This window comes from Oncorhynchus keta, chromosome 18 (assembly GCF_023373465.1).
Source record: "Oncorhynchus keta strain PuntledgeMale-10-30-2019 chromosome 18, Oket_V2, whole genome shotgun sequence".
NCBI lineage: Eukaryota > Metazoa > Chordata > Actinopteri > Salmoniformes > Salmonidae > Oncorhynchus > Oncorhynchus keta.
The window spans coordinates 5,094,435-5,119,988 of record NC_068438.1 but is presented as its reverse complement, the minus strand read 5'-3'; the positions used below and the strand labels follow the sequence as shown (position 1 = coordinate 5,119,988).

The 25,554-nt window shown below is 42.7% G+C and overlaps 1 protein-coding gene across 1 annotated transcript in view; it reads right to left on the bottom strand.

The window, feature by feature from the left end:
- cbl (Cbl proto-oncogene, E3 ubiquitin protein ligase) overlaps positions 1-25,554 on the bottom strand; it is a 53,144-nt gene that overhangs the window by 9,166 nt on the left and 18,424 nt on the right. The window contains exons 3-5 of the mRNA XM_052467213.1: positions 15,066-15,212; positions 14,349-14,505; positions 548-669 (exon numbers count right to left, since the gene is read on the bottom strand). Of these exons, the coding sequence (XP_052323173.1) occupies positions 548-669; positions 14,349-14,505; positions 15,066-15,212 (426 nt within the window). The remainder of the gene's footprint in view (positions 1-547; positions 670-14,348; positions 14,506-15,065; positions 15,213-25,554) is intronic.

Here is a 25,554-nt window from a genome sequence, read left to right as displayed (position 1 = left end):
CACACACTTGCGCTCTGTTGGAGCGAGTCTCCAGTCTCTACAATACATCCTATTGATGCTAGGTACCACGCCGTTCCGTGTGCCACAGGGGGCACGTGAGACGGGGGGGGTGTCATTGCCTTCTGGGTCATTGTGTAAGTGTGTGTTAGGTATGGTGGTGCAAAGTTGGGTTTGTTAGTGGTGTGTAAGCTCATGACAGACAGACTGTGTGAGAACGTAATGTGCTTAACAGTTGTCTAAGTAGCTGTATTGGAGCGTGAGAGTACGCGACAGCACGGGCAAGTCAGTGAGTTGATTATTTAAATTATTTAAAAAAATATGCAGAGTAATGGTTATAATGAGTTGGTAACTTGATTGAAAGTGCATAATAAACAGCAGCATCTGTCACTGTGTGTGTGCTTTGACATTAGCGGAGAAAGTGTATTTAGCTGAGGTGTGTGTGCTCCTGTCAGTGTGCATATGCTAAGTGTGTGTGGGTGTGTGTTGATGTGCGCGTGTCAGTGTTGCATGCGTCTGTGTACGTGTACGTATGTCGTCTCTCACTGACCTGCCAGGTTTGTGGATGAACTTCTGCAGCCGGGCCTTGACCTCATCGTAGGTGAGGAAGGCCATGTAGCCCGGGTGAGTCACCGCCAGGCTGTTCCAGTTCCTCAGCAGAGATGACCAAGGCTGTATGCGCACGCACACACACACACACACACACACACACACACACACACACACACACACACACACACACACACACACACGCACACGCACACACGCACACACGCACACGCAGAGCGTGAGTCCCGTCGTCTCAGAGTGGTACAACGCCGTGGTACAACGTTGAGAGCAATGCACAAAATCATGACTGACTCTTAAAGCTCCCTTTACTTTCTCCAGAGATGCAACCCTATCTTCATATCAGATCTGGCCCCGGGGACGGTAATGTGGTAACGACAGTGAGAAGCTACGAAGGTACTGTACTAAGAGTCAATCACCATGCGCTGCACTAGGCCTTCCTGCTTGACTCAAATTAGAGTGTTACTCCGCCGGGAGGGGGAGGAGGGAGGGACGGACGGACTCACAGAGTACACTGACACACCATGAGGAACTATTTTCAGCTGGCTGGTATTAAAATGTATGCGTGGTGGAAAGAGGAAATAGAGTTAGGCCAGTGATTGTGAAAGTTATACTGCTAGCAATGGAAGCTAATGCGCTATAAACCGCTTTAAAAATGTACTTAGCAATTAGCGAGCATACATAGCGGTACAAAGGGGGATCCACACCAGTGAGTTCAATGAGGTCCTTTGACACGTCAAAAACAGTGAAAGAAATTGCGAAGTGAATTCATGCTGATGGTTTAGAGGAAACACAACACAAAAAATAAAGTGGAAACACAATGACCAAAGGCCTAGCCTTGTTCAACACAGTTAACCAATGGGTTATGCACGTGTGGTGACCCAACAGACAACAAAATGGCACTCAGGGTTGACTTCAGCTTCAGTCACAATATGACCAGAAAGAAATCTACGTGTTCATCTTTACCTCAACCGCTACCAGGTGCTAAGTGTCATGCATGTAGCATCACCGATATGAGCCATTAGCAAACCTACTACTTGTCATGACTCTCCTGGTCGAGGATCCAAGACCTCAGATCAGCTTGGCAAAAGGCTGACAGATAGCCAGACTAGAGGTCAACCGATTAATCGTAATGGCCGATTAATTAGGACCGATTTCAAGTTTTCATAACAGTCGTAAATCTGTATTTTTGGACGCCGATTTTGCCGATTTAAAAAATATAGATTATTATTTATATTTTTACACCTTTATTTAACGAGGCAAGTCAGTTAAGAACACATTAACTAGGAACGGCGGGTTAACTGCCTTGTTCAGGGGCAGAACAACAGATTTTTACCTTGTCAGCTCAGGGATTCAATCTTGCAACCTTACGGTTACTAGTTCAACGCTCTAACCACCTGCCTCACGAGGAGCCTGCCTGTTACGCAAATGCAGTAAGAAGCCAAGGTAAGTTGCTAGCTAGCATTAAACTTATCTTATAAAAAACAATCAATCAATCATAATCACTAGTTATAACTACACATGGTTGATGATATTACTAGTTTACCTAGCGTGTTCTGCGTTGCATATAGAGTGCCTTGCGAAAGTATTCGGCCCCCTTGAACTTTGCGACCTTTTGCCACATTTCAGGCTTCAAACATAAAGATATAGAACTGTATTTATTTGTGAAGAATCAACAACAAGTGGGACACAATCATGAAGTGAAACAACATTTATTGGATATTTCAAACTTTAAGGTTTAAGGTTAGCAGGCAATATTAACCAGGTGAAATTGTGTCACTTCTCTTGTGTTCATTGCACGCAGAGTCAGGGTATATGCAACAGTTTGGGCAGCCTGGCTCGTTGCGAACTAATTTGCCAGAATTTTACGCAATTATGACATAACATTGAAGGTCGTGCAATGTAACAGCAATATTTAGACTTAGGGATTCCATCCATTAGATAAAATACCGAACGGTTCTGTATTTCACTGAAAGAATAAAGTTTTGTTTTCAAAATAATAGTTTCTGGATTCGACCATATTAATGACCTAAGGCTTGCATTTCTGTGTGTTATTATGTTATAACTAAGTCTATGATTTGATAGAGCAGTCTGATTGAGCGATGGTAGGCACCAGCAGGCTCGTAAGCATTCATTCAAACAGCACTTTCGTGCATTTTGCCAGCAGCTCTTTGCTATGCTTCAAGCATTGCACTGTTTATGACTTCAAGCCTATCAACTCCATAGATTAGGCTGGTGTAACTGATGTTAAATGGCTAGCTAGTTAGCGGGGTGCGCACTAATAGCATTTCAAACGTCACTCGCTCTGAGACTTGGAGTAGTTGTTCCCCTTGCTCTGCATGGGTAACGCTGCTTCGAGGGTGGCTGTTGTCGATGTGTTCCTGGTTCGAGCCCAGTTTGGAGCGAGGAGAGGGACGGAAGCTATATTGTTACACTGGCAATACTAAAGTGCCTATAAGAACATCCAATAGTCAAAGGTATATGAAATACAAATGGTATAGAGAGAAATAGTCCTATAATTCCTATAATAACTACAACCTAAAACTTCTTACCTGGGAATATTGAAGACTCATGTTAAAAGGAACCACCAGCTTTCATATGTTCTAATGTTCTGAGCAAGGAAACTTTAGCTGTCTTACATGGCACATATTGCACTTTTACTTTCTTCTCCAACACTTTGTTTTTGCATTATTTAAACCAAATTGAACATGTTTCATTATTTATTTGAGGCTAAATTGATTTAATTGATGTATTATATTAAGTTAAAGTAAGTGTTCATTCAGTATTGTTGTAATTGTTATTATCTTTTATTTATTTATTTAAATTGTCCGATTAATTGGTAACGGCCCTTTTTGGCCCTCCAATAATCGGTATCGAGGTTGAAAAATCAAAATCGGTCGACCTCTAAGCCAGACCCCCACCCTCCCATAGGAGAGTAGAGGGCTGGGCAGGTTTTATGACACCTCACACCAATCGTAAATCTTACGCAGCAGAGAACCCTCTCTTGCTCTTTAGTATTACTAAAGGAATGCCTTGGTCCCTAATGAAGACTTTTGCAGCCGAAACTATAAACACCCAAAGAGTGAACTTTGGAACAATATTTCTAAGATTGGAATGTTAAGATTGGTCAGTGGGGATCTAAAGAATAATCATGTCATATTGCTATTCATTTTGTGACGTTATTAACTGTATGAACCAAATACTGTAACTTAGGAAGGAAACCACCAAGTTTCCATCCAATATGATGTTAATACAATATGAAGAACATGGAAACTATTTTTGTGAAGATAGGAATGTGATTTTAGTTTTCTAACGAGATCATAGTTAATGTGCATGGGACATGAAAACTAAGTCACGCCCCAAATAAGATCAGAAGAGCGTGTCAGTGAGATGGAACCAACCTTGACCAACCTTGACCAGAGTGCTAAAATGGACTCGCTAAGAAATAACTCCCGGACCAGCAAACGTGAAACATGAGCTAAAAGTTACAAATGGTTGAAACTCAAACTCAACACGACGTGAAGAAGGTAACCTCACTAGACCAAAACATTGACAGTCTGCAGCTATGCATGTAAAGGGGTCTAGAACTTTGACGATCTACCCGAGGAAGAAAAGTCTTGAGAAGCTCACCTCTGAAAATCAATTGTGAATCATTGAAGCCACATACAACTAAGGACATTGTGACCTCTGGTGGACAACCAGAGCCTTACACCCATCGAGCAAATCATTCACAAAACAACAGCAAAGACCCCTGTGAAGATGCTGGAGGAAACCGGTACAAAAGTATCTATATCCATAGTAAAACGAGTCCTATATCGGCATAACCTGAAAGGCCGCTCAGCAAGGAAGAAACCACTGCTCCAAAACCGCCATAAAAAAGCCAGACTACGGTTTGCAACTGCACATGGGGACAAAGATCATACTTTATGGAGAAATGTCCTCTGGTCTGATGAAACAAAAATAGAACTGTTTGGCCATAATGACCATTGTTGTGTTTGGAGGAAAAAGGGGGAGGCTTGCAAGCCGAAGAACACCATCCCAACCGTGAATCACAGGGGTGGCAGCATCATGTTGTGGGGATGCTTTGCTGCAGGAGGGACTGGTGCACTCACAAAATAGATGGCATCATGAGGGTAAACATTGTGGATATATTTAAGCAAGATCTCAAGACATCAGTCAGGTGTCACGCCTTGGTCATTGTATTTTGTGTTTTTGTTATATGTTTGGGTAGGCCAGGGTGTGACATGGGTTTATATGTTGTATTCGTATTGGGGTTTGTATTATTTGGGATCGCGGCTGATTAGGGGTGTGGTATAGGCTTGGCTGCCTGAGGCGATTCTCAATTAGAGTCAGGTGCTTATCATTGTCTCCGATTGGGAACCGTATTTAGGCAGCCTCAGTTTCGCTTTGTATTTTGTGGGTGTTTGTTCCTGTCTCTGTGTTGTAGTCACCAGATAGGCTGTAATTAGTTTCACGTTCCGTTCTGTTGTTTTTGTATTTCAGTTATTTCATGTACCGCTATTCTGTTCATTAAAGTCATGAGTAACCTACACGCTGCATTTCGGTCCGACTTTCTTCATTCAACAGACGAACGCCGTTACATCAGGAAGTTAAAGCTTGGTTGCGAATGGATCTTCCAAATGGACAATGACCCCAAGCATAATTCAAAAGTTGTGGCAAAATGTCTTAAAGACAACAAAATCAAGGTATTGGAGTGGCCATCACAAAGCCCTGACCTCAATCCTATATAATATTTGTGGGCAGAACTTAAAAAGTGTGTGCGAGCAAGGACTCAGTTACACCAGCTCTGTCACAAGGAATGGGTCAAAATTCACCCAACTTATTGTGGGGATCTTGTGGAAGGCTACCGGAAACATTTGACCCAAATTCAACAATTTAAAGGCAATGCTACCAAATACTAATTGTGAGTATGTAAATCATTCTCTCTACTATTATTCTGACATTTCACATTCTTAAAATAAAGTGGTGATCCTACCTGACCTAAAACAGGGAATATTTACTAGGATTAAATGTCAGGAATGATGAAAAACTGAGTTTAAATGTATTTGGCTAAGGTGTATGTACACTTCTGACTTCAACTGTACATTGCACTTCTTACCCAGACGGACGGTGGTTCATGTGCAAGGTATATGATTAATGTGAGAATAGTTATAGAATGTATCCATGATAAACGTCCCTTTATCTCTCGCTTTCCCCACCCCCTCTCCATTGTGTAACAAGCCGCCAGATCTTGTCAGTCCACAAGGGACTTTTGTCTCATGTAAGTGTGTATGTGTATTCTGTGTAATTATTTAGTTAGTAAATAAATGATTACATAAATTTGTGTAGAACTGAATAATCATGTCACGGTCTGACCATCGTTCGTACGTGTTTTCCTTGTTTTAGTGTTGGTCAGGACGTGAGCTGGGTGGGCATTCTATGTTGTGTGTCTGGTTTGTCTATTTCTATGTTTGGCCTGATATGGTTCTCAATCAGAGGCAGGTGTTAGTCATTGTCTCTGATTGGGAACCATATTTAGGTAGCCTGTTTTGTGTTGGGTTTTGTGGGTGATTGTCCTTAGTGTCTTGATGTCCTTGGTCTGTGTGTATGTGCACCAGTATTAGGCTGTTTCGGTTTTCGTTACGTTTATTGTTTTGTAGTGTTTGTTTTGATTCGTGTTTACGTTTGTTCATTAAACATGGATCGCAATCTACACGCTGCATTTTGGTCCTACTCTCCTTCACCTAAACAGAACCGTTACAAATCAGAAAAGGCTGGGGTTCTTGCCGATTCAAGAAGTCTGCGATGTTCAGAATGAGACTGATATGAGGTAATGATTAATAAATGACAGTTATCGATATATCTTATGTTAGTGATGCACCGATATTACATTTTTTTGGCCGATACCGATATCCAATATTTTACTTGCCAAAAGAAACGCTGCCCGATATTTACAATTTTAGCGGCCTTTTAAGCATTCTAGTACAGTTAAATAGTTAACACAGACACAAAGAGGTCAAAGGCACTCCATCTCAATGCAAGAGGCATCACTCCAGTCCCTGGTTCGAATCTAGGCTGTATCACATCTGGCTGTGATTAGGATTCCCATAGTGCGGCGCATAATTGGCCCAGCATCATCTGTGCAGTCATTGTAAATAAGAATTATTTTTAACTTCTTATTGCTTGGGGGGCCGTATTGAGTAGCTTGGATGAATAAGGTAAACTGCCTGCTACTCAGGCCCAGAAGCTAAGATATGCATATTTTTAGTAGATTTGGATAGGAAACACTAAAGTTTCTAAAACTGTTTGAATGATGTCTGTGAGTATAACAGAACTCATATGGCAGCCAAAAAACTGAGAGTTCCATGCATAACCCTTGTATCTTTCATCAATGTTTACTTTGAGTATTTCTGTAAATTGACGAGGCTCTCTGCAAAATCACCGAATGTTTTGGAAGCAAAACATGACTGAACGTAACGTGCCAATGTAAACTGAGATTTTTTGGCTATAAATATGAACTTTATCGAACAAAACATACATCTATTGTGTAACATGAAGTCCTATGAGTGTCATCTGATGAAGATCATCAAAGGTTAGTGATTCATTTTATCTTATTTCTGCTTTTTGTGACTCCTCTCTTTGGCTGGAAAAATGGCGGTGTTTTTCTGTGACTAGGTACTGACCTAACATAATCAGATGGTGTGCTTACGTCGTAAAGCCTTTTTGAAATCGGACACTGTGGTGGGGTTAACAAGTTCATCTTTAAAATGGTGTAAAATACTTGTATGTTTGAGGAATTTTAATTTAAAGATTTCTGTTGTTTGAATTTGGCGCCCTGCACTTTCACTGGCTCAGCCATAAGACTTGCCTAGTTAAATAACGCACACATCATTTTGTTGGCATTTACACATGTCCCCATTACTAGTAAAACAATCATAACCTATTTCTTTCACTTACAGCTGTGCTGTTTCGTTATTAATTTGTTCAGTCGTTTCAATCTCAATCAGAATTTCTATGGAACGCCGTTTGGGTCTTTGCGTGTCAAAAAAGATACATGTCAAATAGTGTTATTTGATGTGTTAAATTACACAACAACTACTTCAGTAGCTATAGTTAGCTAGCCAACTATATAGCTAGGTGTCATTTAAAATAACCCTAATTTATAAGACAGTTCTTATTTGATTAATGGTTGTCGGACCCATCTATGTGAAGCTAGCCACAATAAGCATTAGTCACAATAACGGCATTTGCGGTTAGCCTTCAAAATAAATCTATGGCATAATTCTACTTTTTGTATACATTTGCATTACTGTCAATGACATACTTTTATTTTTGAAGGCAAACCGCAAATTCCGTTATTGTGCCTAATGCTTATTGTGGCTAGCGTCACAACACATAACCTGGTGCGGTTGAGCCTCACTAGCCAGATGAAGCTAGCTGGCTGCTTAATAACGTTAGCTTTGGGCAACAGGGTTAAGTTGCTGACTAGCTATTTATTTTCATGAACTGAAGTTCAATTTCAATAGGCGAACAACAAGTGGCAACCTAGCTAATACTTACTCACATGGATTCCTAAATCATTGCTAAGAATAATGAAATTGACTTTAGGTTCTACTGGTCATTGTTTTCAGGTTGGATGTATTGGTGCTAGCTAGGTACCACGCTAAAGTGCTACTGTATCTTTTTTCACACACAAAGACCCAAATGGCGTTCCATAGTATGTATGTTGTGAAGCTACACAAGCTAACTCCGGTAGGGAAACATCTGAAACGACAGAACGGTTGATTGTCAAGGGCAATGAATGCCATTATCTTGGCGTGAATGGAATTCGCCTTTGAGTTGTCTCACTGAAATTTTGTTACACTTTCAAATGAATGCTCGATCCACACAACAGACATTGAGTTAGTTTAGGAATGAGTTTAATTCGGGAGATGGTAACTCGTTAAACAACAACTTCCGTGGTGCCTGAAATTCCAAATGAGTTAGTTGTTACGTGATTAATTCAATCTGGTAACAATTAAACATAAGTTAGTTGATTCTATAAATAACAGTCATCACATTAATCAAAGTCAGGTAACCATCAGATAGCACAGGGGCCATAGTTATAGATAAGACATCCATGGCAGACAGCAGTCCTAATTATACATTTACTAATACCAGCATGTTTATTGTCAGTTTGGCTATTGTATAAAGGAAGGCAGCCAGTAGCAAATGGATACGTCACAAATGGCACCCCAATTCCATATAGTGCACTACTTCTAAACAGACCACCCTGTCTTGTGTTACTAACTGGAAATGATGCTTCCATCCTACTGCAGTGTCTCCTTCAGCCATCTATCCATCATACAGGTTGATTCACATGCTGATGAGAAGCATGACCTTGATGTCCAGGGGCTTCAAAAGAACATGAGCTGCTGTCGGCAAACACGCAGCGGCTATTTCTAGGGCGCTTCTAAAAACCCAAATAAAGAGCCTGTATTCAGCTGTTCAGCATGACTCGCAGCCAGCCAGCCATCTCGGTTGAACCGCATCCAATCTACTCACAATCACAGGGAGCTAGCTACGGCCTAATGAAATAAAGAAACCATCAAATCAAATATTAGGTGTCCCTTAGAAACGACAAGAAGAAACAGATGATTAAATGGGGAACATTTATATAATCCTTCGCTTTTAGGTTTTGAAATTGCTATGTAAGTGGCATGGGTCACATTCATTAGGCACCAAACAGAAGAAAATGGACTGAAACAAGGAGCAACTACTTGGACTTGTACAATAAGAAACACCTCATTTCCATTTTCCCTGGCGAAATGTTTTACAATATTTCTCAGTGCGTGTCCTAATGAATACAACCCTGTGCTTTGTGCATCATAGAGCTAACTATAGTGAGACAATTACTTAGTTGGTTGTTGGTCCTTTAGCAGCACTAAACATGACGTGTGTGAAGAAGAGCAGCGGGGGGGTCGGGGTCCCGGACACAGATTCATCTATATTGAAACCAGTCCAAGACTAGGCTTAAACTTAATCTTCAATGCAACTAGAATAGAATCTGAAGTGTCAGATTCCGAGGTCCTTTGTGACAGGATGAATATGTTGTGGTACAGTTTGTGCCTCACAGTTGATCAGCAGGCCCAGTAAGCACTCTCTGTTCTCTGTACAGTGGCCACTTAACGACTTGATAGAATTAGCCCAAAAATACCACTCCTCTCCAAGGCACTTAATTTCATCCAGTCTCCTGACTCCCTGCAAAGCAACGATTCAAAACTGGTGGGTCGCGACCCAGGTTTGAATGGGTTGTGAGTGTTCTCTAAATATATACGCCAGTCTGAATTGAAATGACTAAGACCAGGGAGAAGGTGTGTAGAAATAACAAAGAACCTTTACATTTAAATCATTTAACCTCCAAATTACTTTTCTTCAATCATAGTATTTTCAATATAGAATTATTCATTTAGAGTATTTGGTTGATTTTATAGTCTCAAACCAGAATATGGGCAAAATTGAATTATTGAAAATGGAAAAGATGGGACTGTTGTTCCCTTGTCATATAATTGGCACATTTACTATCAATATAGAATAAAAACAGTTTTCCAGATTGCATTTTGGCTAAAATAAATAAAATCACAATGCGAATATTGGATCGCGACTTAGACAACCTGGTTCAACATGGGTCCCAAAGCAAAACCAGTTGAGAACCACTTCTGTAAAGAAGAGTTGGAGCCTGCATTATGCCAACAACAAGGGGCGGCAAGAGGCCTCTTCAGCCTGGACACACGTGAAGCAGCCACTCAACTCAACTCCAACCACTGGCTCCCTGTCTCAGCAGGCAGGGATGCAGACAACTGCCACCCAATAACACACAGCAGAAATGGCCACAATAGTCTTGCTTTGGCAAACTCATGTGTAGTTAGAAAGTGTGGCTATGGTAATGAGCATTGTTAGACCCTTTTCTCAACTTATCGCTCAAGAGATATTGTGTACGGTGTCGCAGTGGTGTGTAGCACAAATGGGGCTGTGTGTGATTGTGGGTGTTTGCGACCATGCATGCGTGTGACCATGCATCCAAGCCAGAGGTCGACCGATTAATCGGAGTGGCCGATTAATTAGGGCCGATTTCACGCTTTCATAACAATCGGAAATCTGTATTTTTGGACACCGATTTGGATAATTTTTTTTTTTTTTTTTTTTTTTACACCTTTATTTAACTAGGCAAGTCAGTTAAGAACAAATTCTTATTTTCAATGGCGGCCTAGGAACAGTGGGTTAACTGCCTGTTCAGGGGCAGAACGACAGGTTTTGTACCTTGTCAGCTTGGGGATTCAAGCTTGCAACCTAGTCCAACGCTCTAACCACCTACTTGCACTCCACAAGGAGCCGGCATGTTACGCAAATGCAGTAAGAAGCCAAGGGAAGTTGCTGACTAGCATTAAACTTATCTTATAAAAAACAATCAAGGAGGGCCTCCCAGGTGGCGCAGTGGGCTAAGGCTCTGTCGCAACCGGCCACGACTGGGGGCGAGGCACAATTGGCCAAGCATCGTCCGGGTTATAGAGGGTTTGGCCGGTAGGGATATCCTTGTCTCAGGTGCACTGTGTTTCCTCCGACACATTGGTGCAGCTGGCTTCCGGGTTGGATGCTCGCTGTGTTAAGAAGCAGTGCGGCTTGGTTGGGTTGCGTTTCGGAGGACGCATGGGAGAGACTAAGGTCGAGAGCCGAGTCAGTACAGGAGTTGTAGCGATGAGACAAGATAGTAACTACTAACAATTGGATACCACGAAATTGGGGAGAAAAGGGGGGTAAAATTCTCGAATAAAAATAAAATCAATCAATCATAATCACTAGTTAACTACACATGGTTGATGATATTACTAGTTTATCTAGAGTGTCCTGCATTGCATATAATCGATGCGGTGCGCATTCGCGAAAAAGGACTGTTGTTGCTCCAACGTGTACCTAACCATAAACATCAATGCCTTTCTTAAAATCAATACACAGATGTATTTTTAAACCTGCATATTTAGCTAAAAGAAATTCAGGTTAGCAGGCAATATTAACCAGCTGAAAATGTCACTTCTCTTGCATTCATTGTACGCAGAGTCAGAGTATATGCAACAGTTTGGGCCGCCTGGCTCGTTGCGAACTAATTTGCCAGAATTTTACACAATTATGACATAACATTGAAGGTCGTGCAATGTAACAGCAATATTTAGACTTATGGATGCCACCTGTTAGTGAAATACGGAACCGTTCTGTATTTCATCTGAAAGAATAAACATTTTGTTTTCGAGATGATGTTATCCGGATTCGACCATATTAATGACCAAAGGCTCGTATTTCTGTGTGTTATTATGTTATAATTAAGTCTATGATTTGATATTTGATAGAGCAGTCTGACTGAGCGGTGGTAGGCAGCAGCAGGCTCGTAAGCATTCATTCAAACAGCACTTTCGTGCATTTTGCCAGCAGCTCTTCTCAATACGTCCAGCATTGAGCTGTTTATGACTTCAAGCCAATCAACTCCCGAGATTAGGCTGGTGTAACCGATGGTTCGCACTAATAGCATTTCAAACGTCACTCGCTCTGAGACTTGGAGTAGTTGTTCCCCTTGCTCTGCATGGGTAACGCTGCTTCGAGGGTGGCTGTTGTCGATGTGTTCCTGGTTCGAGCCCAGGTAGGAGCGAGGAGAGGGACAGAAGCTATACTGTTACACTGGCAATACTAAAGTGCCTATAAGAACATCTAATATTCAAAAGGTACAGTGCCTTGCGAAAGTATTCGGCCCCCTTGAACTTTGCGACCTTTTGCCACATTTCAGGCTTCAAACAAAGATATAAATCTGTATTTTTTTGTGAAGAATCAACAAGTGGGACACAATCATGAAGGGGAACGACATTTATTGGATATTTCAAACTTTTTTAACAAATCAAAAACTGAAAAATTGGGCGTGCAAAATTATTCAGCCCCCTTAAGTTAATACTTTGTAGCGCCACCTTTTGCTGCAATTACAGCTGTAAGTCGCTTGGGGTATGTCTCTATTAGTTTTGCACATCGAGAGACTGACATTTGGCGATTGGATTCAGGTCTGGACTTTGACTTGGCCATTCTAACACCTGGATATGTTTATTTTTGAACCATTCCATTGTAGATTTTGCTTTATGTTTTGGATCATTGTCTTCTTGGAAGACAAATCTCAGTCCCAGTCTCAGGTCTTCTTCCAGAATGGTCCTGTATTTGGCTCCATCCATCTCCCCATCAATTTTAACCATCTTCCCTGTCCCTGCTGAAGAAATGCAGGCCCAAACCATGATGCTGCCACCACCATGTTTGACAGTGGGGTTGGTGTGTTCAGGGTGATGAGCTGTGTTGCTTTTACGCCAAACATAACGTTTTGCATTGTTGCCAAAAAGTTCAATTTTGGTTTCATCTGATCAGAGCACCTTCTTCCACATGTTTGGTGTGTCTCCCAGGTGGCTTGTGGCAAACTTTAAACGACACTTTTTATGGATATCTTTAAGAAATGGCTTTCTTCTTGCCACTCTTCCATAAAGGCCAGATTTGTGCAATATACGACTGATTGTTGTCCTATGGACAGAGTCTCCCACCTCAGTTGTAGATCTCTGCAGTTCATCCAGAGTGATCATGGGCCTCTTGGCTGCATCTCTGATCAGTCTTCTCCTTGTATGAGCTGCAAGTTTAGAGGGACGGCCAGGTCTTGGTAGATTTGCAGTGGTCTGATACTCCTTCCATTTCAATATTATCGCTTGCACAGTGCTCCTTGGGATGTTTAAAGCTTGGGAAATCTTTTTGTATCCAAATCCGGCTTTAAACTTCTTCACAACAGTATCTCGGACTTGCCTGGTGTGTTCCTTGTTCTTCATGATGCTCTCTGCGCTTTTAACGGACCTCTGAGACTATCAAAGTGCAGGTGCATTTATACGGAGACTTGATTACACACAGGTGGATTGTATTTATCATCATTAGTCATTTAGGTCAACATTGGATCATTCAGAGATCCTCACTGAACTTCTGGAGAGAGTTTGCTGCACTGAAAGTAAAGGGGCTGAATAATTTTGCACGCCCAATTTTTCCGTTTTTGATTTGTTAAAAAAGTTTGAAATATCCAATAAATGTCGTTCCACTTCATGATTGTGTCCCACTTGTTGTTGATTCTTCACAAAAAAATACAGTTTTATATCTTTATGTTTGAAGCCTGAAATGTGGCAGAAGGTCGCAAAGTTCAAGGGGGCCGAATACTTTCGCAAGGCACTGTATATGAAATACAAATCGTAGAGAGAGAAATAGTCCTATAATTCCTATAATAACTACAACCTAAAACTTCTTACCTGGAAATATTGAAGACTCATGTTAAAAGGAACCACCAGCTTTCATATGTTCTCATGTTCTGAGCAAGGAACTTAAACTTTAGCTGTCTTACATGGAACATATTGCACTTTTACTATCTTCACCAACACTTTGTTTTTGCATTATTTAAACCAAATTGAACATGTTTCATTATTTGAGGCTAAATTGATTAAGTATTATATTAAATTAAAATAAGTGTTCATTCAGTATTGTTGTAATTGTCATTATTACAAATACATTTTTTTACTTAGTCTGTTTTATTAAATCGGCCGATTAATCGGCATAGTTTTTTTTTTTTTTTTTTTTGTCCTCCAATAATCGGTACCGGCGTTGAAAAATCATAATCGGTCGACCTCTAATCCAAGCTCATGTACGTGTGTGTTTGCGTGCGTCCATGTGTGTGTGCATGTGAGTGTAGGCCCGACCTGGAAGAGCCTGGTGAAGATATCAAACTCGAAGACGGAGATGTAGTCGTTGCAGGCGAGGTCGATGGTGGACTTGAGGGCCATGGCTTCCAGGCCCGAGCTGATGGGGTGGAACTCATGCAGTGCCTGCCGGAACACCTTCCAAGGCACTATAGTCCTGAAAACACATCAGGACAACATGTTCACTATACTATACCCATTGAGCCGAACAAGCAACATTGATGCAGTTTAAGCCTTCCCTGTTATTGCACTTACAATGTCCGATCCCACTTCTGATTTGACCCTTAATATGGACGTTCCAAAAATGCCATTTGCTACAGTGCAATAATAGTGTTCAGGGCAGGGGTCAGAAATGACATTAAGCCATGGCCTGATTCTGTTCTTTTTATGGACACATTTGTCAGGCCATATGAAATCTTGTTGGCTTAATTTGGCCAGTTCCTTTTCCTGGTTCTGGGTGTTTACGGTAACTGACAAAAATGTGACTAATAAAACAAGCATAGTAAACAAAAAAATCTACTCAAGTAACTACTTCCTATCTGCTTATCTAGTCTACCTCACAAAGCTTGAAAAGGTCGAAGCCATTTCTTTCTTGCTGTTTCCATCATGTGGTGCATAAATATATCCAGTCTTACCACTTAGATGTCAATACTTCCACCGTGACTAGCGAGCTTGCAGCAAATGTCTACTTTTTGCAGAGAGCAGAGGTGGACTCACTTGTCCCCAAACGATCTTCTCCAGAACTCGGCGGCATCAGCCTTGGTGATTCGGAAGTTATCCCCCTGGAACAGGCCGTTGGGGAAGATGGCTTTGAGCTCGGCCAGCATGTGACTGAAGATCAGCGACAACTTGGTCAGGTTCCGTCTACAGAAGAGGAACAGAGAGAGTATTGTACAACTTCAGGTTAGATGGTTCCTCACCCTGAAAGTAGTCTTATGGGCCAGGAGAAAACTAACCCATGGATCGGTTGCCTTTAAATAGCCACTACACATATCAGCTAACTTTAGCCACCGATAGCGAACATGTCATGTTAACATGGCTTCGTAATTTCCACGCCACAACATAGATAGAAGCCAGGGGCTGAGCTTCATGGTGGAAGCTGAGAGAGAGAGAGAGCGCCAGGAGGGACCAGACCCTCATCATGCTACACATGCTAGCCAAGGCCCTGGATGTGCAAGCTGGGGTTTGATGGGCAAAAGGGAGGGGTGGTTGGAGGGAGGTGAGGCCACGACATGCCTGGTACATTTTTCTGATTCCAGTCGCCCCTGGGCACATGAGCAGCGAGGTGGGGCAGACGGGCGAGCGCAGCGGCGGCAGGGGGGGAGAAAGTGGGAAAGAAAAGCACGTGATTTACGGGATAGCACAGTGAGGGATTGTGCGAGGCTCTTGGGGCCGGAGAAATTGACATGCACAAGAGAGCGCGAGTGTGGCGGCAGCAGCGTCGTCACAGCTGCCTCCAACCAGATTCTCCCTCTCCTCTCACTCCACAATGCCAGCACAGAGGAAGGGTGGGGAAGGGAAGGGTGGGGAGAGAGAGGAGAGGACAGACTTAAGATGAGCTCGAAAAGACAGTGAGGAGTGAGGATACAGACACACTGACAAATTGTGTGAGTTGAGTGTGTGTGTGGGGGCATTTCTCACACTCAACTGTAAAAGCGAGAAGAGAAAGAATATTTTTTGTGAATGGCTTTCCAGCTAAGCCTTAGAGCGAGTGAGGCATTCTATCTGCCCCGCTGGAAATCAGTCCTGCGCCGCTTCCCCTCGTCGCAACCCTGGAAAAACTCAGCCTGTCTTACTAATCAATTTTCTTATCCCTCCTTTACACTTTTTTTTTTAAATGCATCAACAAAAAAATGGACTTAATTTATCTTAATTTATTTTCCACTGGAAAATTATGCCAATGAGTGCCCACCCAATGAGTGCCCACATTTCAAGAAGGGGAAGTCCTGTGGGCATTACCGCCCCTAGCTAACAGAGTGGGCTGTGATGGCAAACAGAAAGCGTAAATTGGAGTCACCTTCACACACATAAGCGAGCGTGCACAAACATTGTTGCTGTGAGGGTAGTCTTGCATTGCCATACTGCCAAAATCACTTCGCTATCACGCCTCCCTTAGAGGTCTGGAGAATTTTGTATTGCAAAAATGGTATGAACGGTTTCCTAGCCACCCTCGCGCACTGTTGAATCTACAACACTTATCTAGTAAACACATCGAGTTCTGCCCAAGCAAGGCATTTGATATGCCGTGCGGCATCACTGATTTACACCGGGTGTCCACCTCATTTAGCAGGTTTTTTTTTCACCATGAGCTCCCCCAGGCTTCCAGTTTTAGGGAAGCCTGGTTCTTGGCGAGGCTCGTGTGAGGGCATTGCTCTGTAGGTGGCAAAGTGCCCTCGGTGAAGCACACCTGCGCTCAGTCATTGTGTGTGTGTGTGTATGTGGTCACCATTAAGTGAAACATTCTATAAAACAATGAGTTACTGTCAATCTGAGAGTGATATTGTAGCTTATGAGTTTACAGTGTGTGTGTGTGTGATTTCTTTCCTCATATCTCTGACTAGGGTAGGACTCTTGCTATGTATTTCTCTGTGCCACTGGGCATGGCACCAATGCTACAAGGAGAGGCAAGGGAGCCCTAACCCTTAAATGCATTGCCTGTATGTTGACTGATACAGAGACCAGCCTAGTGGACAGTGGAGTAGACACACTGCTTCGTCGACACACTCCTATCAGAGGGCAAGGTGGTGCTATTAAAACATTGTTTAGAATCCTCTCGGATCCTCACAAGTGCATATGGGCTCCCGAGTGGCGCAGCGGTCTAGGGCACTGCATTTCAGTGCAAGGGGCGTCACTGCAGTCCCTGGTTCGAATCCAGGCTGCATCATATCCGGGCGAGAATGGGAGTCCCACAGGGCGGCGCACAATTGGCACAGCGCCGCCCGGGTTTGGCCGGGGTAGGCCGTCATTGTAAATAAAAACTTGTTCTTAATGGACTTGCCGAGTTAAATAAAATAAAAATAGGCTTGTCTATACTCCTCTCCTCTGTCTGTATGTGTCATCTGCTCTAACTCAAAACCAGTGTACACAGATACAGCACCCAACAAAAGTTCAAGTTAGAAATATTTGACAAACTACACCAACTCACAAATACATCCATTTATTATTTATGTCCATTCCTTTTCCTCTGAAAAACCCAAGGACATCATTAGCCGGAGAGAGAGGGAGAGAAAGAGAGTATGTTTCTGAGTAAATGCAACCTCAGTGAGTGGGCTGCTGGGTGTTTTGCTAACCCCGGCATGGCATTTCTTTCTGCGTTCAAAATGGCACACTACCCCCCCATATAGTGAACTACTTTCGACCAGCGCCCAATCGCCAAAAGTATTGCACTATATAGGGAAAATGGTGTCACTTGGGATGCAGACCTTTTCTTATTCTGCATGCGCTAGTTAACCCGCAGATACATATGCCACCTCAATCCAGCGCTGCCTCGACAATTGAGCATAGATCCTCGCCGTTACCACAGGGATGAGCCGATACATCGCTGACCTCTGACCTGCAGCTGGCTGCTCCATTCTCCCTTCCCATTTACGGTTTTCTGAGAGAAAGCGTTAAGGCCAATTTGAAGATGGTGCTGGCTAAAGCTATAACTGGCGAGTGTAGAGAGTATAGAGATATTGTTATCCCTGTCGGCACCAACGATGTTCGGATGAAACAGTGAGAGGTCACCAAGCGCAACATAGCTTCAGCGTGTAAATCAGCTAAAAAGATGTGTCGGCATCGAGTAATTGTCTCCGGCCCCCTCCCAGTTAGGGGGAGTGATGAGCTCTACAGCAGTCTCACAACTCAGTCGCTGGTTAAACTCTTTTCTGCCCCTCCCAAAAGATAGAATTTGTAGCCAATTGGTCCTCTTTCTGGGACTCACCCACAAATAGGACCAAGCCTGGCCTGCTGAGGAGTGACGGACTCCATCCTAGCTGGAGGGGTGCTCTCATCTTATCTACCAACATAGACAGGGCTCTAACTCCACAATGAAATAGGGTGCAGGCCAGGCAGCAGGCTGTTAGCCAGCCTGCCAGCTTGTTAGAGTCTGCCACTAGCACAGTCCGTGTAGTCAGCTCAGCTATCCCCATTGAGACCGCATCTGTGCAATTTTATTACGTTTGCAATCGCAACAAATAATCTGCTCAGACCACAACCAAGGAGCATCAAATGTCGTGCTATAAATTCTCAGACAACACAAAGATTCCTTGATGCCCTTCCAGACTCCCTCTGCCTACCCAAGGATGTCAGAGGACAAAAATCAGTTAACCACCTAACTGAGGAACTCAATTTAACCTTGCACAATACCCTAGATGCAGTTGCACCCCTAAAAACTAAAACCATTTCTCATAAGAAACTAGCTCCCTGGTATACAGAAAATACCCAAACTCTGAAGCAAGCTTCCAGAAAATTGGAACGGAAATGGCGCCACACCAAACTGGAAGTCTTCTGACTAGCTTGGAAAGACAGTACCATGCAGTATCGAAGAGCCCTTACTGCTGCTCGATCATCCTATTTTTCCAACTTAATTGAGGAAAATAAGACCAATCCGAAATGTATTTTTGATACTGTCGCAAAGCTAACAAAAAAGCAGCATTCCCCAAGTGAGGATGGCTTTCACTTCAGCAGTAATAAATTCATGAACTTCTTTGAGGAAAAGATCATGATCATTAGAAAGCAAATTACGGACTCCTCTTTAAATCTGCGTATTCCTTCAAAGCTTAGCTGTCCTGAGTCTGCACAACTCTGCCAGGACCTAGGATCAAGAGACACTCAAGTGTTTTAGTACTAGATCTCTTGACACAATGATGAAAATAATCATGGCCTCTAAACCTTCAAGCTGCATACTGGACCCTATTCCAACTAAACTACTGAAAGAGCTGCTTCCTGTGCTTGGCCCTCCTATGTTGAACATAATAAATGGCTCTCTATCCACCGGATGTGTACCAAACTCACTAAAAGTGGCAGTAATAAAGCCTCTCTTGAAAAAGCCAAACTTTGACCCACAAAATATTTTAAAACGAATCGGCCGATATCGAATCTTCCATTCCTCTCAAAAACTTTAGAAAAAGCTGTTGCGCAGCAACTCACTGCCTTCCTGAAGACAAACAATGTATACAAAATACTTCAGTCTGGTTTTAGACCCCATCATAGCACTGAGACTGCACTTGTGAAGGTGGTAAATGACCTTTTAATGGCGTCAGACCGAGGCTCTGCATGTGTCCTCATGCTCCTAGACCTTAGTGCTGCTTTTGATACCATCGATCACCACATTCTTTTGGAGAGATTGGAAACCCAAATTGGTCTACACAGACAAGTTCTGGCCTGGTTTAGATCTTATCTGTCGGAAAGATATGTTTGTCTTTGTGAATGGTTTGTCCTCTGACAAATCAACTGTAAATTTCAGTGTTCCTCAAGGTTCCGTTTTAGGACCACTATTGTTTTCACTATATATTTTTACCTCTTGGGGATGTCATTCGAAAACATAATGTTAACTTTCACTGCTATGCGGATGACACACAGCTGTACATTTCAATGAAACATGGTGAAGCCTCAAAATTGCCCTCGAAGCCTGTGTTTCAAACATAAGGAAGTGGATGGCTGCAAACTTTTTACTTTTAAACTCAGACAAAACAGAGATGCTTGTTTTAGGACCCAAGAAACAAAGAGATATTCTGTTGAATCTGACAATTAATCTTGATGGTTGTACTGTCGTCTCAAATAAAACTGTTTAGGACCTCGGCGTTACTCTGTACCCTAATCTTTCTTTTGACGAACATATCAAGACTGTTTCAAGAACAGCCTTTCCATCTAGGTAACATTGCAAAAATCAGAAACTTTCTGTCCAAAAAATGATGCAGAAAAATGAATCCATGCTTTTGTTACTTCTAGGTTAGACTACTGCAATGCATTACTTTCCGGCTACCCGGAAAAAGCACCAAATAAACTTCAGTTAGTGCTAAATATGGCTGCAAGAATCCTGACTTGAACCCAAAAATTGGATCATGTTGCTCCAGTGCTAGCCTCCCTACACTGGCTTCCTGTTAAAAGGCAAGGGCTGATTTCAAGGTTTTACTGCTAACCTATAAAGCATTACATGGGCTTGCTCCTACCTATATTTATGATTTGGTCCTGCCGTACATACCTACACGTACACTACGGTCACAAGACCCAGGCCTCCTAATTGTCCCTAGAATTTCTAAGCAAACAGCTGGAGGCAGGGCTTTCTCCTATAGAGCTCCATTTTTCTGGAATGGTCTGCTTACTCATGTGAGAGATGCAGACTCTGTCTCAACCTTTAAGTCTTTACTGAAGACTCTTCAGTGGGTCATATGATTGAGTGTAGTCTGGCCCAGGAGTGTGAAGGTGAATGGAAAGGCTCTGGAGCAACGAACCGCCCTTGCTGTCTCTGCCTGGCCGGTTCCCCTCTCTCCACTGGGATTCTCTGCCTCTAACCCTATTACAGGGGCTGAGTCACTGGCTTACTGGTGCTCTTTCATGCTGTCCCTAGGAGGGGTGCGTCATTTGAGTGGGTTGAGTCACTGATGTTGTCTTCCTGTCTGGGTTGGCACACCCCCTTGGGTTGTGCCGTGGCGGAGGTATTTGTGGGCTATACTCGGACTTGTCTCAGGATGGTAAGTTGGCGGTTGAAGATATCCCTCTAGTGGTGTGGGGGCTGTGTTCTGGCAAAGTGGGTGGGGTTATATCCTTCCTGTTTGGCCCTGTCCGGGGGTATCGTCGGATGGGGCCACAGTGTCTCCTGACCCCTCCTGTCTCAGCCTCCAGTATTTATGCTGCAGTAGTTTATGTCGGGGGCTAGGGTCAGTTTGTTATATCTAGAGTACTTCTCCTGTCTTATCCGGTGTCCTGTGTGAATTTAAGTATGCTCTCTCTAATTCTCTCTTTCTTTCCATCTCTCGGAGGACCTGAGCCCTAGGACCATGCCTCGGGACTACCTGGCATGATGACTCCTTGCTGTCCCCAGTCCACCTGGCCGTGCTGCTGCTCCAGTTTCAACTGTTCTGCCTGCGGCTATGGAGCCCTGACCTGTTCACCGGACGTGCTACCTGTCCCAAACCTGCAGTTTTCAACTCCCTAGAGACAGCAGGATTGGTAGAGATCCTCTTAATGATCGGCTATGAAAAGCCAACTGACATTTACTCCTGAGGTGCTGACTTGCTGCACCCTCGACAACTACTGTGATTATTATTATTTGACCATGCTGGTCATTTATGAACATTTGAACATCTTGGCAATGTTCTGTTATCTCCACCTGGCACAGCCAGAAAAGGACTGGCCACCCCTCATAGCCTGGTTCCTCTCTAGGTTTCTTCCTAGGTTTTGGCCTTTCTACACCTGCATTGCTTGCTGTTTGGGGTTTTAGGCTGGGTTTCGGTACAGCAGTTTGAGATATCAGCTGATGTAAGAAGGGCTATATAAATACATTTGATTTGAAAGCGAGCAAGTTAAAGCCGCGGACCACTTGAAGCCAATTACTGGACGGACGGTCTGGGGGACTAAATGACAGTGGCTGGGGCACTACACACATTAGGCCTACATGACATTAGGGGAGGGGTGGGGGTGGGGAATTGACATCTTGCAAGGCTGGTGGTAGGCCTTCTCTCAACGCAATACAATGTAGCCATCAGTCTGTGAACTAGGATCCTCAACACCCAGCAACAAGAGCACGCCACAATACTCATATTGAAACTTCGACAGAAAAAAGAAAAAAAAACATTGCTGCCACAAGATGGAAAAACTGGGTTCCCCTTTCATCACAGTCTTCACATTATAACATTGAACTCTCCGGAAGTGGCTTTGCACCAGATCACCGATAGGAAACAGTGTTCGAGAATGCCACCGATGCCTGGACTTACCATTTCCTGTCTAAATAACCTTTACCACACTTGCATAGCCTATTTGCTGTGTTGTCAGACCAAATAGGATACTGTTAAATAGCCTAATGTTCCTCATAATCTCGTGAGGACTAGATTATCTGTATTATTTTGAAACTGACAGCAGAACGCCATAAATAAACATGATGCGGTGTTGCCTCTGTTTGCGTGCATATATGTGTACGTGCCTGTGTGCGTCCGTGTGTCAGGTTAGGGGTGATGTGGAAGCCAGTGTAACTCAATCTGAAACGTCAGCCCGGGAAGTGTTAACTGCATTTCCATTCACAGCAACGCTAACAGCTTGGCCTGTATGTGGCATGATGTGTGAAGGCCAGTCAGTAAAAAGTGTGTGTCCGAAATGGCCCTAAATTAGGGAATAGAGCACCATTTCTGGTGCACTCAAACAGTCAACGGCTCTCGTCTGTTTCAGTTCCATGGGAAACAATAAAGAATATGAAAGTTAGTCATAAATAGGAGTGTGAACGGTTAAACGAAATTGGGATCCTTAACGTTGAGAAAAATCCGTAACTGAAAATAATCCGTAAAATCAGGGCTCAGTTATCACAAATCATATGATTTTCCGTGTTATTGCCGCCTAACTCGACGATAGGCTATAAAGGCCTGTGAAAAGTTGTGTAATTTAAATAAAACCAGGAGGAAGAGGCGAACTTAAGGCTACTTTGGTGAATTTGTGAGGCATGCAAGACATTGCGAGATACAGATTACCAAGACATATGCACTCGTTTCTTTCCACCTGCCACCTCGCGCTGGTTCGCCTGGTCTTTCTCTTATCTAATGATGCGAGTACGTGTTCAGTCTTCGGTCTGTTGCGTGTAGAATATCCTAGCCGCAAGACACTAAGCCAAGAAATTGTCATAGCAGGATTCCGTATAAGCGTACGGGTTAGAGTCCGCCTCCTCGAAAGCAGCAGCTCTGCCCTTTAGCTCAGTGCGGACGTTGCCTGTAATGCATGGCTTCTGGATGGGGATGTACTGTGGGGACGACGTCATCGATGCACTTATTGATGAAGCCAGTGATTGATGTGGTGTACTCAATGTCATCGGATGAATCCCGGAACATATTCCAGTCTCTGCTAGCAAAACAGTTCTGTAGCTTAGCATCTGCGTCATCTGACCATTTTGGTATTGAGCAAGTCACTGGTAGTTTTTGCTTGTAAGCAGGAATCAGGAGGATAGAATTATGGTCAGATTTGCCAAATGGAGGGCGAGGGAGAGCTTTGTATGCGTCTCTGTGTGTGGAGTAAAGGTGGTCTAGGGTTTTTTTCCCATCGTTGGTAGAAATGAGGTAAAACTGATTTAAGTTTTTCTGCATTAAAGTCCCTGGCCACTATGAGTGCCAACTCTGGATGAGCATTTTCTTGTTTGCATATGGCCTTAAACAGCTCATGGAGTGTGGTTTTAGTGCCAGCATCGGTTTGCATTGGTAAATAGACAGCTACGAGAAATATAGATGCAATCTCTAGTTAAATATAGTGTGGTCTACAGCTTATCATGAGATACTCTACCTCAGGTGAGCAAAACCTCAATAATTCCTTGATACAAATAGACACAGACCGTCAGCCCTCGTCTTACCAGAGGCAGCTGTTCCATCTTGCCGATGTACGGAAAACCCAGGCTACACCAGGGGTCGGCAACCTTTTCCACTTGGAGTGCCAACTTATCTTACCATTTCTACCGATCTGCATGCCAGTTATGATTTTTATATGCACATTTTTTGTGAAAACAAACATCTAAAATGTAACATGCAAAAATGTCAAAGATTTTACTGAGTTAATAAGGAAATCAGTCAATTGAAATAAAGTAATTAGGCCCTAATCTATGGATTTCACATGGTATGGGTGCAGCCAATCAGAATCAGTTTTCCCCCACAAAAGGGCTTTATTGCAGACAGAAATGCACCACTCAGCACCCCCTCAGACAATCCCGCAGGTGAGAAATAAACATTAAATTCTTTGGCAACAACTGTGGTGGACTTTCCTGCAGTCAGCATGCCAGTCAGTCAGCACGCTCACTCAAAATTTGGGCCATCCATGGTATTGTGTTGTGTGACAAAACCGCACATTTTAGAGTAGCCTTTTATTGCCCCCAGCACAAGGTGCACCTGTGTAATGACAATGCTGTTTAATCAACTTCTTGACATGCCACACCTGTCAGACGGATTGATTATCTTGGCAAATGAGAAATGCTCACGAACAGGGATGTAAACAAATTTGTTGTCAATATTTGAGAGAAATAAGCTTTTTATGCAAATGGACATTTCCGGTATCTTTTATTTCAGCTCATGAAACATGGGACCAGCACCTTACATTTATATATTTTTTCAGTGTAACAAAGTCTTCGAATCTCAAAATAAATTATCATGTGTTTAATCAAAATGATTTTAAAAAATGACTTCTATAGCCATTGCCAACTACGTAAAAAATAGCATATATAAATAAAAACATTGCAGCCTGGAGGTAGAAAATATCCTGATTTAAACATAAATATCCTATAAATCACATTGGCTAGGCATGACCTATCTGCAAAGAACTTGAAACATTGTATCAACTATTAACTTGGTCTGACCTAGCTACTGTAGCTCTAGCAAATTTGCAACATTGTATAAAATATTCTGGACAGACTGTGCAAGGAATAAGAAGAAATCAGGTAGGCCTATTTTTATGACATTTCCACCATTTCCCCCCCACGCTGAGTGGTTATCGAAAAGAGAGCTGGAAAGATTTTTCAAATAGGCTACATTGAGGGACCATTCTCAATGGGTGTAAAAACAGACTTTGTTCACTTGCTGTTTGGGGTGAAGTAAAAAATGACTGAGAAGTTCCACTGTGGTGGTGAGTTAAGACAATCAGAAATACTAATCAGATCCCCAAATGGGCACATTTATAGGCCTACATTTGCACACAGACATACATCTATGTGTAATGTGGTGCGTGTCTTTACTCAACACTGACAGGATCGCTTCAAACAAACGACAATGACAACTATTTATATAGTATGTATAAGCTTGAAAGCAGAAGCCTAAGCGTTGTTGTTCAGTAGTTTACTTCGATTATGGGAGGGTCATGGTAGGGTTAGAAAGTAAAAGGAAAATATATTTTTTTTAAAGTGTGTATTTGTGTATGTATATGCATGCATGCATGCATGTATGTATATATATATATATATATATATATATATTTGCAAAAAAAAAATATGGGGGATTGGAAGTGATACAGACAATTACATTGACACACACACACACACACACACACA